General features: G+C 41.3%; 1 protein-coding gene across 5 annotated transcripts in view; it reads left to right on the plus strand.

The window, feature by feature from the left end:
* The window catches only part of LOC130367773 (unconventional myosin-If-like), a 180,814-nt gene that overhangs the window by 91,374 nt on the left and 74,724 nt on the right, over positions 1-14,716 (plus strand). For all 5 annotated transcript variants that reach the window (XM_056570537.1, XM_056570554.1, XM_056570565.1 and 2 more), the window contains one exon: positions 1,562-1,656. In XM_056570537.1, the coding sequence (XP_056426512.1) occupies positions 1,562-1,656 (95 nt within the window). The remainder of the gene's footprint in view (positions 1-1,561; positions 1,657-14,716) is intronic.

The following is a 14,716-nucleotide window of genomic DNA, read 5'->3' on the forward strand; positions in this document are numbered from 1 at the left end:
TAACACACAGTCTGGAATACCTACACTATGTTTATGACAGACACTCAGAGGATGTCTCTAGTGCATTTTGTTCTTACTTGCATTTATTGAGTTTTGCCACTCTTCTTTAATCCAGCCCCTCTAGCTGTCAGCCCTGGCAGCTGGCTTAGTCAGTTGGCTAGCTGACGTCCAGGTAATTCCCCATTGGGACACCAGGACGGCTTAACGCCTTGTCCTTCAGTTGTCGTGATTTCCTAAGGTTAGAGGAATTACATGCAGGTGCATGGCCGTAGTTACAATAACTTTACAGGCATGTAAATAATCACTTATTGGAATTGTATAGCAGATGAATGTTATTATCAGGTTACTATCATACGGCATTTTCTCTAGTCCCACGAGTGATGCTCAGCTGAGTATTGCAATCTTCGCTTCCGCATGTCAAGGGTCCAATGGGGTCAGCAGATGCCATTGTTTACCGGGCGGCACTCACTGCAAGTTGTTTCTCAAGCAGGTTCGTATTCTTGCTAATGTTTTACAGCAATCCGTCCATTATATCCAGTTATTCCCTTAGCATTAAGCCTGCTGCACCGGCGTCACATCATGGTGTGCCAGCATACGTGGTCAGGTAATAGTGGTGCTGGGGAGCCAGTACCTACATGCGCTATACCCCCATTCCATAGTAAGTATTGCACGATGCATTTCAGTCCTTGGTCACGAGGTTGTTGCATGAATTAATAGCGCTTTGTTCTCATTATGAGTTTTGCCCTCTATTTTTCAGGTGTACTCCTACGCGGCAGTATATGGCACAACTCAGACTGCCTAGATAGGTTACAGGATAGTAGGGAACAGGAGTTTAGTAAGAGGTTCAGTTAGGTAGGCTCGTTATACCATTGAGCACCGACTACAAGTGTTAAGGCTAATTCATTAGCCTGTATTTGTGGGAGGGGCGGGATTTTGCTATAAGAACCCGCGGCAGTACCTGTGCTTGACGCCGCGGGTTCGTCACGTCCCACCCAACCCTCCCTCAACTTCATTTTTCATGCCATGACTATCATTATACATCAGGGTATGCCCTCTATTTTTCAGGTGTACTCCTACGCGACAGTATATGGCACAACTCAGACTGCCTAGATAGGTTACAGGATAGTAGGGAACAGGAGTTTAGTAAGAGGTTCAGTTAGGTAGGCTCGCTATACGATTGAGCACCGACTACAAATAAAAATTAAATGAAGAAATCTCATTAATCACTTCAATTTTGACGCCATATGGTCTCACGACCCTGCCGCCACATACAGAAACTCTGCATCAGTGATTCTAATAACAACACCTGTTATCTGCATGTCATACTGAATAACAGTATTATTTCACTTACACAGCACACTCCCTATGCATGTTACGACAAGGCAAAGTGTTCTACACCCCTATTGAGGCTCTCTGTAGCCGTTTTTAATATAGATTCGCTGTGAATAAATTTTTTTTTTTTTTTTTAGAAAAGTGGCAACACATTACATAGTGCTGTATGTTATAATAAATGATTTAATAATAATGATTTGTCATTTATTGCTGAATTTGTTTTTCTCAGGCTCAGTATGAGAATCCCCCACATATCTATGCATTAACGGATAACATGTATCGCAATATGCTGATTGACAGTGAGAACCAGTGCGTCATCATCAGGTGAGAGTTTGCTTGATTCCAGTCACTTAGGCTGGGTTCACACTACGTTTTTCAACTACGGTTCCCGCATACGTTTTCATTAGTGAAAACGTATGGAACGGTATTGAAAACCGTATACATAGGCAAAGCATTGCAAACCGTATGCACCCTGATGCATACGGTTGTGTACGGTTTGCTTGCAATACGGTTTTTAACAGTACTCCAAACCATGTTCAACCACGGTTTTGACTCCAGTTTTAAAACCGTATTGCATGGACGTCAATGGGAAACGCACATGTATACGGTTCCATACGGCAAAACCGTATGCGTTTTTTCTTTGCACATGCTCATTTGCATCCTAAAGTCCCCACCAAAGACCCCTCCCATTAAAAATGGACAGAATTTTCAAAAACGTATGGTTTTAAAAAAAAATAAAAACGGACGGAACAGTATGCCCTTTTAAAAACAGTATACTGTTTAAAAACGCATACGGTTTACTTTTTCCCATACTGTTCCATCCTTTTTTTTTTCATACGGTTTTTTGATAGAAAACGTATGCGGGAACCGTAGTTGAAAAACGTAGTGTGAATCCAGCCTTACATGGTACACATTCACTGTATGCTACACATTTATGCTGTGGAGTTCATAAAGGGTAACCTGAGCTTGGACCCTCCTCTTTGACATACAGGTGCCCCAAAAGGGCAAATGCACTGTGTATGTCCTCCTGAGGCAACCCCTTTATTAACAGGGCAGCCTGCAAATACTAATGGTAAAAATGAAATGTCTGTAAAGAAAAGGAACATCTTATAATACATTGCTAACTAGTAATGTGCATGTGAAATGAGAACTAATTCACAAGAGCTTTCGGTTTTATATAACTGAAGTTTATTTCTCAAAGGTTATAAAATATCCACTTACTATAAACAAAAGAAAGCCTGAAAACGTGTCTTGACTGTGATCCATCTGATAAAAATATGCAGGTCAGAGACCTCTTACACCCTGCACCACTTTCAGTTAGATATGATCAAATATATATATATATATATATATATATATATATATATATATATGTCTGCCAAAACTACATGAAGAAGCGGATCAAAAACAGGGATCACTGAACTGTCACAGTAAGGGACACCTCATTCTGCACTATGAACTTCTCTAATTCACCTCATAATCATTACATACAAGTGTATAATAAAGTGTTACATTCATATATAGTTATAGTATAGTTAACACAGAATTTACCACTGACAATAGGTAATGGCTCCCCTTCTCCTCCTCCCTGTACAATGACCTCTGCACAGGTCACATAGAATATCTAGAACACTCTCCACTAGAGGTCAATGAATCAGAGTGGCTGCTTAGCCAAATTGCACACTCATAAGGATGTACATATAATAAGAGTAGTATAAAAATATATATCTTTAACAGAGATGAGCCAACTTTTGAAAAGTGCAATTTTCCAAGCTCACATATTTTTGGTTCGACACAAACCGGCAATGAAATAAGCCCTATATAAGTTTTATAACCCTTCCTAACAGATCTAAAGTCCTGTATAACACTGTTAGGAATTTATTCACCTAGTTTTAAACTGGTAACAGCTTCTTTAATGTGCTCGCTGATTTTTTAGGCTTATTCACACTAAAATAAAGTGGCATAAGGTATTCCAGATTTTCGGTAGATGCCTGACCGTGTTAAAATGGTGTTACATGTTAAAAATATTTAACCCCTTAAGGACCAGGGGTTTTTCTGTTATTGCACTTTCATTTTTTCCTCCTTACCTTTAAAAAATTTTTTGCACCTAAAAATCCATATGATGACTTATTTTTTGCACCACCAATTCTACTTTGTAACGACATCAGTCATTTTACCCAAAAGTCTACGGCATAATGGAAAAAAAGAATCATTGTGAAACAAAATTGAAAAAAAAACCTGCCATTTTGTAGTTTTTGGGGGCTTCTGTTTCTACGCAGTACATTTTTCCGTAAAAATGACACATTTTCTTTATTCTGTAGGTCCGTATGATTAAAATGATACCCTACTTATGTAGGTTTGATTTTGTCGTACTTCTGAAAAAAAATCATAGCTACATGCAGGAAAATGTATAACTTTTTTATTTTTCCGCGTATGGGACGGTATGAGGGCTCATTTTTTGCGCCGTGATCTGTATTGTATTGATGTGACTTTTGCATTGATCTGACTTTTTGCTCACTTTTTATTCCATTTTTCATGATATAAAAAGTGACAAAAAATCTGCTATTTTGGACTTTGGAATTTTTTTGCACATACGCCATTGACCGTGCGGTTTAATTAATGATATATTTTTATAATTCGGACATTTCTGCACGTGGTGGTACCACATATGTTTATTTTTATTTTTATTTACACTTTTTTTTTTTTTATGGGAAAAGGGGGGTGAACTTTTATTAGGGAAGAGGTGAAATGATCTTTATTCACTTTTTTTTTTGCAGTGTTATAGCTCCCATAGGGGGTATAACACTGCACACACTGATCTTTTACATTGGAAACCATTGATCAATGATTCTGCCGCTTGACTGCTCATGCCTGGATCTCAGGCACTGAGTAGTCATTCGGCGATCGGACACCAGGAGGCAAGGTACCCTCCTGCTGTCTCACAGCTGTTCGGGATGCCACGATTTCGCTGCGGACATCCCAAACAGCCCATTGAGCTAACCGACAATTATTTACTTTCACTTTGGACGTAGCGTTCAACTTTGAACGTCGCATCTAAAGGGTTAATAGCGTGCTGCACCGCGATCAGTGCTGCGCGCTATTAGCCACGGGTCTTGGCCATTGTTAGAGGCTGATCCCGACCCGCTATGACCCGGGGCTCAGGGCGCACAGTACAGGTACGCCCTTGGTCCTTAACAGGTTAAAAAAAAATATACAAAATTCAACTTTTTGCAGTTGAAAGAGGATCTTCTACACAATAAAGAATTTTTTTTTCTCTTTTCAAACTGAATACATTTTTTTATTTTTCCCCATAAAATGTTGTTCTTAAATTTTGAATGTACAAAAGCAGACAGTGGCTCAGTGTTTAGCACTGTTGCCTTGCCCCGCTGGGGTCCTGGAATACAATCTCACCAAGGACATCATCTGAATTGAGTTTGTATGTTCTCCCAGTGTTGTCATAGGTTTTTAACCCCTTGGGGCCGAAGCCCATTTTAACCTTAAGGACCAGGCAATTTTTTGCAAGTCTGACCACTGTTATATTAAGCATTAATAACTCTTAGTTGCTTTAACTTATGAATTTGTGAATATGATTCTAAGGTTGTTTTTTTGTGACATATTCTACTTTATGGACCCCATTATGAAAACTGCCCCCCTCAAAGTATTCAAAATGACATTCAGAAAGTTTGCTTTTTTACACTAACAAGTTCTTGTAGACCCTTTTTTTTTTTCATTTTTACAAGGGGTAAAAGGAGAAAAAGCCACCAAAATGTGTAACCTATATTCTCTCGAGTAAGGAAATACCTCATATGTGGATGTAAAGTGCTCTGTGGATGCAGTAGACGGCTGAGAAGGGAAGGAGCGACATTGGGCTTTTGGAGAGCGAATTTTAATGAAATGGTTTTTGGGGGGCATGTCACATTTAGGAAGCCCCCTTGGTGCCAGAACAGCAAAAAAAAAAAAAACACATGGCATACTATTTGGGAAACTACACCCCTCTAGGAACGTAACAAGGGGTATAGTGAGCCTTAACACCCCAAAGGTGATTGAAAAATTTACACTAAAGTTGGACGTGAAAATTAAAAATTCGATTTTTTTCACTAAAATGCTGGTGTTGCCCCAAATTTTTCATTTTTACAAGGGGTATTAGGAAAAAATCCCCCTAAAATTTGTGACCCCATTTCTCTTGAGTAAGGAAATACCTCATATGTGGATGTAAAGTGCTCTGTGGGTTCACTAGAGGGCTCAGAAGAGAAGGAGCGACATTGGGCTTTTGGAGAGTGAATGTTGCTGAAATGGTTTTTGGGGGGCAAGTCGCATTTAGGAAGCCCCCTTGGTGCCAGAACAGCAAAAAAAATCATACATGGAAACTATTTGAGAAACTACATGCCTCAAGGAATGTAACAAGGGGTATAGTGAGCCCCACAGGTGATTGACAAATTTTTGCTAAAGTTGGACATGAAAACGAAAAATTAGATTTTTTTTTCACTAAAATTACCCCATATTTTTCATTTTCACAAGGGGTAATAGGAGAAAATGCCCCCCAAAATTTGTGACCCCATTTCTTCTGAGTATGGAAATACCCCATATGTGGATGTTAAGCACTCTGCGGACGCACTACTGGGCTAAGAAGAGGAGGAGCTCCATTGAGCTTTTAGAGAGATAATTTGGTTGGAATAGAAGTCGGGAGCCATGTACATTCACAAAGCCCCCCGTGCTACCAGAACAGTGGACCCCCCACATGTGACCCTCTTTCGGAAACTGCACCCCTCACAGAATGTAACAAAGGGTGCAGTGAGCCTTAACACCCCACTGGCGTTTGACAGTGGGCTGTGCATATGAAAAATTACATTTTTCATTTTCATGGACAACTTTTAAAAAAATCTTTCAGACACCTGTAAATGCTCACTGTACCCTTTGTTACATTCTGTGAGGGGTTTAGTTTCCAAAATGGAATCACATGTGGGGGGGGGGGGGGGCCACTGTTCTGGCACCATCGGGGCTTTGTAAATGCACATGGTTTTCAATTCCATTCAAATTCAAAAACCAAATTTTGCTCCTTCTCTTCTGAGCATTGTAGTTTGCCAGCAGAGCACTTTACATCCACATATGGGGTATTTATAAACTCAGAAGAAATGGTGTTACACATTTTTTTTTTCCTATTACCCCTTGTGAAAAAGAAAAAATTGGGGTGTTAAGGCTCCCTTTACCCTTGTTACATTCCGTGAGGGGTGTAGTTTCCAAAATGGGGTCACATGTAAGTGGTTTTATGTCAGAACCGCTGTAACTATCAGCCACCCCTGTGCAAATCACCAATTTAGGCCTCAAATGTACATAGTGCGCTCTCACTCCTTGTGCACCTGCAGAGCATTTTACGCCCACATATTGGGTATTTTCGTACTCAGGAGAAATTGTGTTAAAAATGTTGTGGGTCTTTTTTCCTTTTGCCTCTTGTGAAAATGAAAAGTATGGGGCAACACCAGCATGTTAGTGTAAAAAAATAAAAAAAAATTGTACACTAATATGCTGGTGTAGACCCCAACTTTTCCTTTTTATACAGGGTAAAAGGAGAAAAAGCCCCCCCAAAATTTGTAACACAATTTCTCCCAAATAGGAAAATACTGTTGCCCTAAACTGTTGCCTTGAAATACGACAGGGCTCCAAAGTGAGAGAACACCATGCGCATTTGAGTCCAAACTTAGGGATTTGCATCGGGACAGACCTAGATGCAAGCATAACACTTGCCTCCGCCGCCAAATTACACTACAGCATTGTTTCCCAAACAGGGTGCCTCCAGCTGTTGCAAAACTCCCAGCATGCCCGGACAGTCAATGGCTGTCTGGCAATACTTGGAGTTATTATTTTGCAACAGCTGGAGGCTCCGTTTTGGAAACAGTGCTGTACATTTTTATTGGTGGGGGGGGGATCAGTGTAAGGGGGTGTAGTGTTTTACTTTTTATTTTATGTAGTGTAGTGTTTTTAGGGTACATGCATATGGTCGGGTTCACAGCAAGTTTCCCGCTGGGAGTTTGCGCTGCAGCAAAAAAAATTCTGCAGACCGTGCATGCTGGGAGTTGTAGTTTTTCCACAGCTGGAGGCACAATGGTGGGGAACACTGAGTTAGGTTATGGACTAATTCAGTGTTTCCCCACCAGTGTGCCTCCATCTGTTGCAATACTACAACTCCTAGCATGCCCAGACTGTCCAGGCATGCTGGAAGTTGTAGTTTGGCAACATCTGAAGGGCCAGATGTTGCAGAACTACAACTACCAGCATGACTGACTGTCTAGGCATGCTGAGTTGTAGTTTTACAACATCTGGAGGGCCACAGTTTGGAGACCACTGCACAGTTGTCTTCAAACTGTGGCCCTCCAGATGTTGTAAAACTACAACTCCCAGCATGCACTGACAGCGGAAGGGCAAGCTGAGAGTTGGGAGGGGCACAGTTTGGAAACCAATGTAGTGGTCTCCAAACTGTATCTCCCCAGATGTTGCAATACTACAACTACCAGCAAGCCCAGACTGTCCAGGCATGCTAAGAGTTGTAGGTCGGCAACATCTGAAGTTGTAGATGTTGCAGAACTACAACACTCAGCATGCCTGACTGTCTGGGCATGCTGGGAATTGTAGTTTTATAACATCTGGAGGGACACAATTTGGAAACCACTGCACCTCCAGTTGTTGCAAAACTACAACTACCAGCATGTCCAGACTGTCCAGGCATGCTGGGAGTTGTAGTTCTGCAACATCTGAAGGGCCAGATATTACAGAACTACAACTCCCAGCATGCCTTTTACTGTCTGGGCATGCTGAGAGTAGTAGTTTAGCAACATCTGGAGTACCACAGTTTGCAGACCACTGCACAGTGGTCTCCAAACTATGGACCTCCAGATGTTGCAAAACTAAAACTCCTAGCATGCCCAGACAGCCAAAGGCTTTCTGGGAATGCTGGGAGTTGTTGTTTTGATAACTTTTACAAGGCCACAGTGAAGATCACTCACCAACGATCTTCACTGCTGCCTGCCATCTATGCTGCCGCTCCGCAACCGTCACAGCTGCAGCTCCTGATCACAGCCGCCCCTCCCTAGCCGCTGATCCCAGCAACCCCGCTGCAGCCCTGGATCACAGCAGCCCCTGATTGCTGGCTAGCAGCTCCCGCAGCCCTGCAGTCCCGCCACCCCCAGACCCCGGCTATCAACAGTCATATCGTCAGACTCTTCATCCTCCTCCTAAGAAGAACTACGACTCACCCAGTCCAGAAAAGCTGTATTATCCTGTGAAACCACACAACCTCTGGCAGGCAGTGATAACTTGGGACAGCTGATGCAGCTGCTACTACTACCACCAGGGCACCTGGCTGTTGTTGCTGCTACCGGTTCTGGTGCTGGTACTGTAACAAACATTCTTTTTTGGCAGATGATATGGCAAGGGTCTTCTGTCCTTTACCCAGTTCAACAATTTCTTTACTAGACATATTTTCTCTCACCAACTAGTCAACTTTAACTTTCAACGCATGTTTGATTAAAACAAGAATATGAATGTTCATTTGCTTTATAAGGCTAATACATGTTGAATGCACACTTTTTTTTATTGTGCTGCTATGTCACAACCACGTAGATATAATGCTTATTTGCTAATATCAATTAGGTTCATGTTAAGTGGCTTTACAAGACTAATATGTGTTGGATGCACACGCTATTAATTGCACTGCTATGTCACAACCAGGTATCTATAATACATGGTTGCTACAATCAAGAAGATTTACATTAAGTAGTGGCCTTACAAGGCTAATACTTGTTGGATACACACACAATTAATTGCGCTATGTCACAACTAAGTAGATACAATGTGTGTTTGCCAAAATCAATATGATTCACATTAAGTGGTCTTGCAAGGCTAATATGTGTTGGGTACACATGTTATCAATGGTGCTGCTATGTAACAACAGGGTAGTTATAATGCGTGTTTGCTACAATAAAGAATACTCACATTAGTAGTGGCTTTACAGGGCTAATATGTGTTGGATGCACATGCTATTAATTGTGCTATGTCACAACCAGGTAGATATAATGCATGTTTGCTACAATCAAAGAGACTGACATTAAGTATTGGCTTTACAAGGAGGCAGGGTGAGGTGCCATGTTGCGCATTTTTGTTGAGGGCACGTCTTACTATCATTTGATCATTTGATTTTGGTTGGGAGGCTATTTAAAGGCCAATAAAGTGGTATGAGGGAATATTTCTCCTGATGTTGGTGTGCAGTGTTGTTCGAAGTTCTTTTGATATTTTGCGCAGATCCTCAGCTTGGGGGTGGTAGGTGACATTTGCTTTACATTTGCTTCACAAGGAAGTTTCCCATGTAATGTTCCTTATATACCTAAGCAGTTGCCTAAACAACTGTCCTACACTGGATTGATTGTGTATGTTTCTCATTTGTAACCTTGCCAATCAAAATTGTATTCAAGGAAGATGCTTGTCACATTTTTTTTAACATGCCCGATAAAGGGCCCTAAGATATCATAAAGGTTTGCAGTCAATGGGGGAGATTTAAGTAAACCTGTGTAAAGTAAGAGTGGTGTAGTTGCAACCAGTCAGATTGTTATTTCATTTTTAAAATTGTCTCTGAAAGATGAAAGAAGCAATATGATTGGTTGCTATGGGAAACTGCACTACTCTTTTTCTACACAGTTTTTCATAAATCTCCCTCAAAATCTTTTCAGTTAGCCAATATAGGTTAATTACAGTAGCCAATTTACATCAGATGCTGATTACAAATGGTCTCATACCTGTCAGGATGAATTGGGGGAGATTTATGAAAACTAATATCAACCAATCAGAGCAGTTCTTTTTTATTTTAGAAAAGGCCTCTGAGGCCTGCTCATACAATATTAAGTTTCTCTATTATAGAATGATGATGCATCTGTGTGGGCTGTCCTAATTATGGATATTTTCCCTTTTTCCCTCATAAAACTACTAGCTCGCCAACATGCTGCTTAACTGATATTGCAACCCAACGTTGTTACCATTCTCTTCCCTAGACTTTGAATTTGCAGGATTCCATCACATTCTTTCTTTCTTGTGTCGGGGGGGGGGGGGGGGGGGTTGACGTGTTGGGATTATTTATTGTGTCTAAAAGGATCTGTTTGTATGGATTTTTAACATAATTAATGTTTTGTTCTAATTTTGTAATAAAATATTTTTTGGTCGAAGTAAGTATGCTTTGTTAGTGTTTTTGATTTTTTTCTGTGGGAGCAGGTTATAAATAGCTGCTATGAGCCCTGATTGCCACAAGTGCTCACTCTCTCTTCCTTTATCCCTGCCCTGCATTTCTAACTTTGGACCTGACCCACAGCATCTTTGCAGCGTGATCGCTGCAACCCCCGATCGAGCTCTCTATGAAGTTTAATTGTGACAATTAGAGATGAGCGAATCGAAGCTGACGAACCCGAATTCGTTATGAATTTCATGAAATATTCTATTTGCAATGAATGCGAATATCGCTGCGATTCTATTGCACAAATTGCTTCATTAAACTTAAAAACTGTGGTCCAGGCTCCAGGGCATCTAAAATGGCGGATCCACAGTACATGGAGCAAGGAACGCTGGGAAGGCGGAAAGGGAAGTAGGTGGGATGACCCTGAATCACATGCAGGATGCAGCCTATTAGCAGACAGTCACCCCTGTGATGTCACAGCACTATGTATATATGGCAGCCATTTTGTGGCTCGTCATATCATTCACTACACTGCATATCATTCATTACACTGCACATTGCGTACTGGTGGACAGAGAGCAGTGTTTTTTCACTGAAAAGGATTTTTACTGCAGCCAGTTACTTTCTTCAGCAGTGTATTACAGAGAGGGGCAGATGGCTGTGTGTTGGCTTATACAATTCAACAAGCTGCCTTAACTTCATAAACCTTATCTGAGGAGGCAGGAAGATTTTTTCAGCGCAAATCTGTGTCTTTGTTCCACAACAAATCATTTGCTGGTTATACTAGTCTGTAGATGGTATAATACCTAGCAGTCCATTCCTAATAGTCTTTGACAGAGTGAAATTTTGTTTTTAGTACCCAGCTTTTTTGTGCTGCAGCACTGTTGTGTTCTGCTGGTGTTGTACAAAATTACTTTTTTTTAAGCGTACTGTAGCGCATTTTCTGCCCTCATAAGTGCATACCTACATCTAAGTAGTTTCCTATTTTGTACCTGTTAATCTGTCAAGGGCCTACATTTTGTGAAAGTCCAGGCAAAAGTAATCACTAGCTGGTGTTTTACTCAAATAATTTTTGAAGCGTACAGTAGCGCATTTTTCTGTGCTCAAAAGTGCATACCACATACCTACATCTAAGTAGTGCACTATTTTGTACCTGTTAAGCTGTCAAGGGCCTACATACTGTGAAAGTCCAGGCAAAAGTAATCACTAGCTGGTGTTTTACTAAAATAAGAGTTTTTAAGCGTACTGTTTACATTATTCTGCCCTCATAAGTGGATACCACATACCTACATCTAAGTGGTGTACTATTTTGTGCCTGTTAATCTGTCAAGGGCCTATATACTGTGAAAGGACAGCCAAAAGTAATCACCGGCTGGTGTTTTACTCAAATAATTTTTGAAGCGTACAGTAGCGCATTTTTCTGGGCTCATAAGTGCATACCACTTACCTACATCTAAGTAGTGTACTATTTTGTACCTGTTAATCTGTGAAGGACCTAAATACTGTGAAAGTCCAGGCAAAAGTAATCACCAGCTGGTGTTTTACTAAAATAAAATTTTTTAAGCGTACTGTACCGCATTTTTCTGGGCTCATATATGCATACAACATACCTACATCTAAGTGGTGTACTATTTTGTGCCTGTTAATCTGTCAAGGGCCTACATACTGTGAAAGGAAAGCCAAAAGTAATCACCAGCTGGTGTTTTACTCAAATAATTTTTGAAGCGTACAGTAGCGCATTTTTATGCCCTCATAAGTGCAAACCACATAAGTACATCTAAGTAGTATACTATTTTGTATCTGTTAATCTGTCAAGGGTCTGCATACTGTGAAAGGACAAAAGTAATCACCGGCTGGTGTTTTACTCCAATACATTTATTAAGTGTAATGTGGAGCATTTTTCTGCCCTCATAAGTGCATACCACATACCTACCTCAAAGTAGTGTACTATTTTAAACCTGTTAATCTGTCAAGGGCCTAGATACTGTGAAAGTCAAGGTAAAAGTACTCACCGGCTGGTGTTGTACTCAGATACTTTTTAAGTTTACTATATTGCATTTTTTCTGCCCTCATAAGTGCACACCACATACCTACTTCTAAGTAGTGTACTATTTTAAACCTGTTATTCTGACAACGGCCTAGATACTGTGAAAGTCCAAGCAAAAGAAGTCGCTGGTGTTGTACTCAGATCCTTTTTTAAGTGTACTGTAGTGCATACTAGTTCATAAGTGCATACTACATATGTACATCTAAGTACAGTGGTCCCTCAACATACGATGGTAATCCGTTCCAAACGGACCATCGTTTGTTGAAACCATTGCATGTTGAGGGATCCGTGCAATGTAAAGTATAGGACAGTGGTCTACAACCTGCGGACCTCCAGATGTTGCAAAACTACAACACCCAGCATGCCCGGACAGCCAACGGCTGTAGTTTTGCAACATCTGGAGGTCCGCAGGTTGAAGACCACTGTTAGAGGAAGTTGTACTCACCTGTCCCCGCCGCTCCGGATCGTCACCACTGCCCGGGATGTCGCCGTGCATCGCTGCCGCTGCCGCGTCCCCTAGGTTTCCCCGAAGCTCCGGCAAGGCCTCTGCTTCCCTGACATCCTCGCTCTCCATCGCCGCCATCACCTCGCTACGCACGCCGCTCCTATTGGATGACGGGACCGCGTGCGCAGCGACGTGATGACGTCAATGGAGAGCGCCGACGATGCATGGGATCCTGAAGAGGATGCGCCGGAGCCCCGAGGACAGGTAAATGATCATCAGTGGACCACACGGGGCACCGTAAACAGCTATCCGGTGGCAGCTGAAGCAGTCAGCTTCAGATAGCCGTTTATGCGATGGCCCCGACATACAAAAGCATTGTATGTTGATGCTGCCTTCAACATGCGATGGCCTCTGAGAGGCCATCGCATGTTGAAATTATCGTATGTTGGGGCCATTGTAGGTCGAGGGGTCACTGTAGTGTACTATTTTGTACCTGTTAATCTGTCAAAGGCCTAGATACTGTTAAAGTCCAGGCATAAATACTCCCCAGCTGGTGTTTTTAATCAGATACTTTTTTTCAGTGTACTCTAGCGCATTTTTCTGTCCTCATAAGTGCATACCACATACATACATCTAAGCAGTGTACTATTTTGTACCTTTTAATCTGTCAAGGACCTACATACAGTGAAAGGACAGCCAAAAGTAATCAGCAGCTGGTGTTTTACTCCAATACATTTATTAAGCGTACTGTAGCGCATTTTTCTGCCCTCATAAGCGCATACCACATACCTACATCTAAGTATTGTACTATTTTGTACCTGTTAATCTGTCAAGGGTCTATATACTGTGATAGGACAGCCAATAGTACACACCTGCTGCTGTTCTAGACAAATACTGTTTTAAGCATAGTGAAGCATATTGTACTCCCCTCATATATGCACTAAGTATGTCACGCAGAGTAGCGAAATTTCAATTTAAAAATCCTTACTTTCAATGTAAAAATCTTAATTTTCAATTTAAAAATCTTAACTTTCAATGGTCTCCTCATGCTGCTGCCAACTCTAGGCCTGTGTCATTCAGCCAATATATGGTTTACTGATGCTGCTGGGCTTGGGTCTGTGCCTAAAAATTTTTTTGTGGTAGCACTAGCTACCCTAAATCTTCAATTTAAATTTCAAAATTCGTCTTTTAATCTTAGGTATTGTGAAGCCCTAGGGTCTCCTCATGCTGCTGCCAACTCCAGGCTGAGCCATTCAGACACTATATGGTCTCCTGATGCTTCAGCCAACTTCAGGCCTCTGTCATTCAGCCAATATATGGTTTACTGATGCTGCTGGGCTTGAGTCTGTGCCCAAAATTTTTTTTGTGGTAGCACTAGCTACCCTAAATCTTCAATTTAAATTTCAAAATTCGTCTTTTAATCTTAGGTATTGTGAAGCCCTAGTGTCTCCTCATGCTGCTGCCAACTCCAGGCTGTGCCATTCAGACACTATATGATCTCCTCATGCTGCTGCCAACTCCAGGCTGTACCATTCAGACACTATATGGTCTCCTCATGCATCAGTCAACTCCAGGCTGTGTCATTCAGCCAATATATGGTTTATTGATGCTGCTGGGCCTGTATCTGGGCCTATACATTTTAATGGTAGCACTAGCTGCCCTAAATCTTCAGTTTAAATTT

The sequence above is a fragment of the Hyla sarda genome, chromosome 1 (genome assembly GCF_029499605.1).
Source record: "Hyla sarda isolate aHylSar1 chromosome 1, aHylSar1.hap1, whole genome shotgun sequence".
NCBI lineage: Eukaryota > Metazoa > Chordata > Amphibia > Anura > Hylidae > Hyla > Hyla sarda.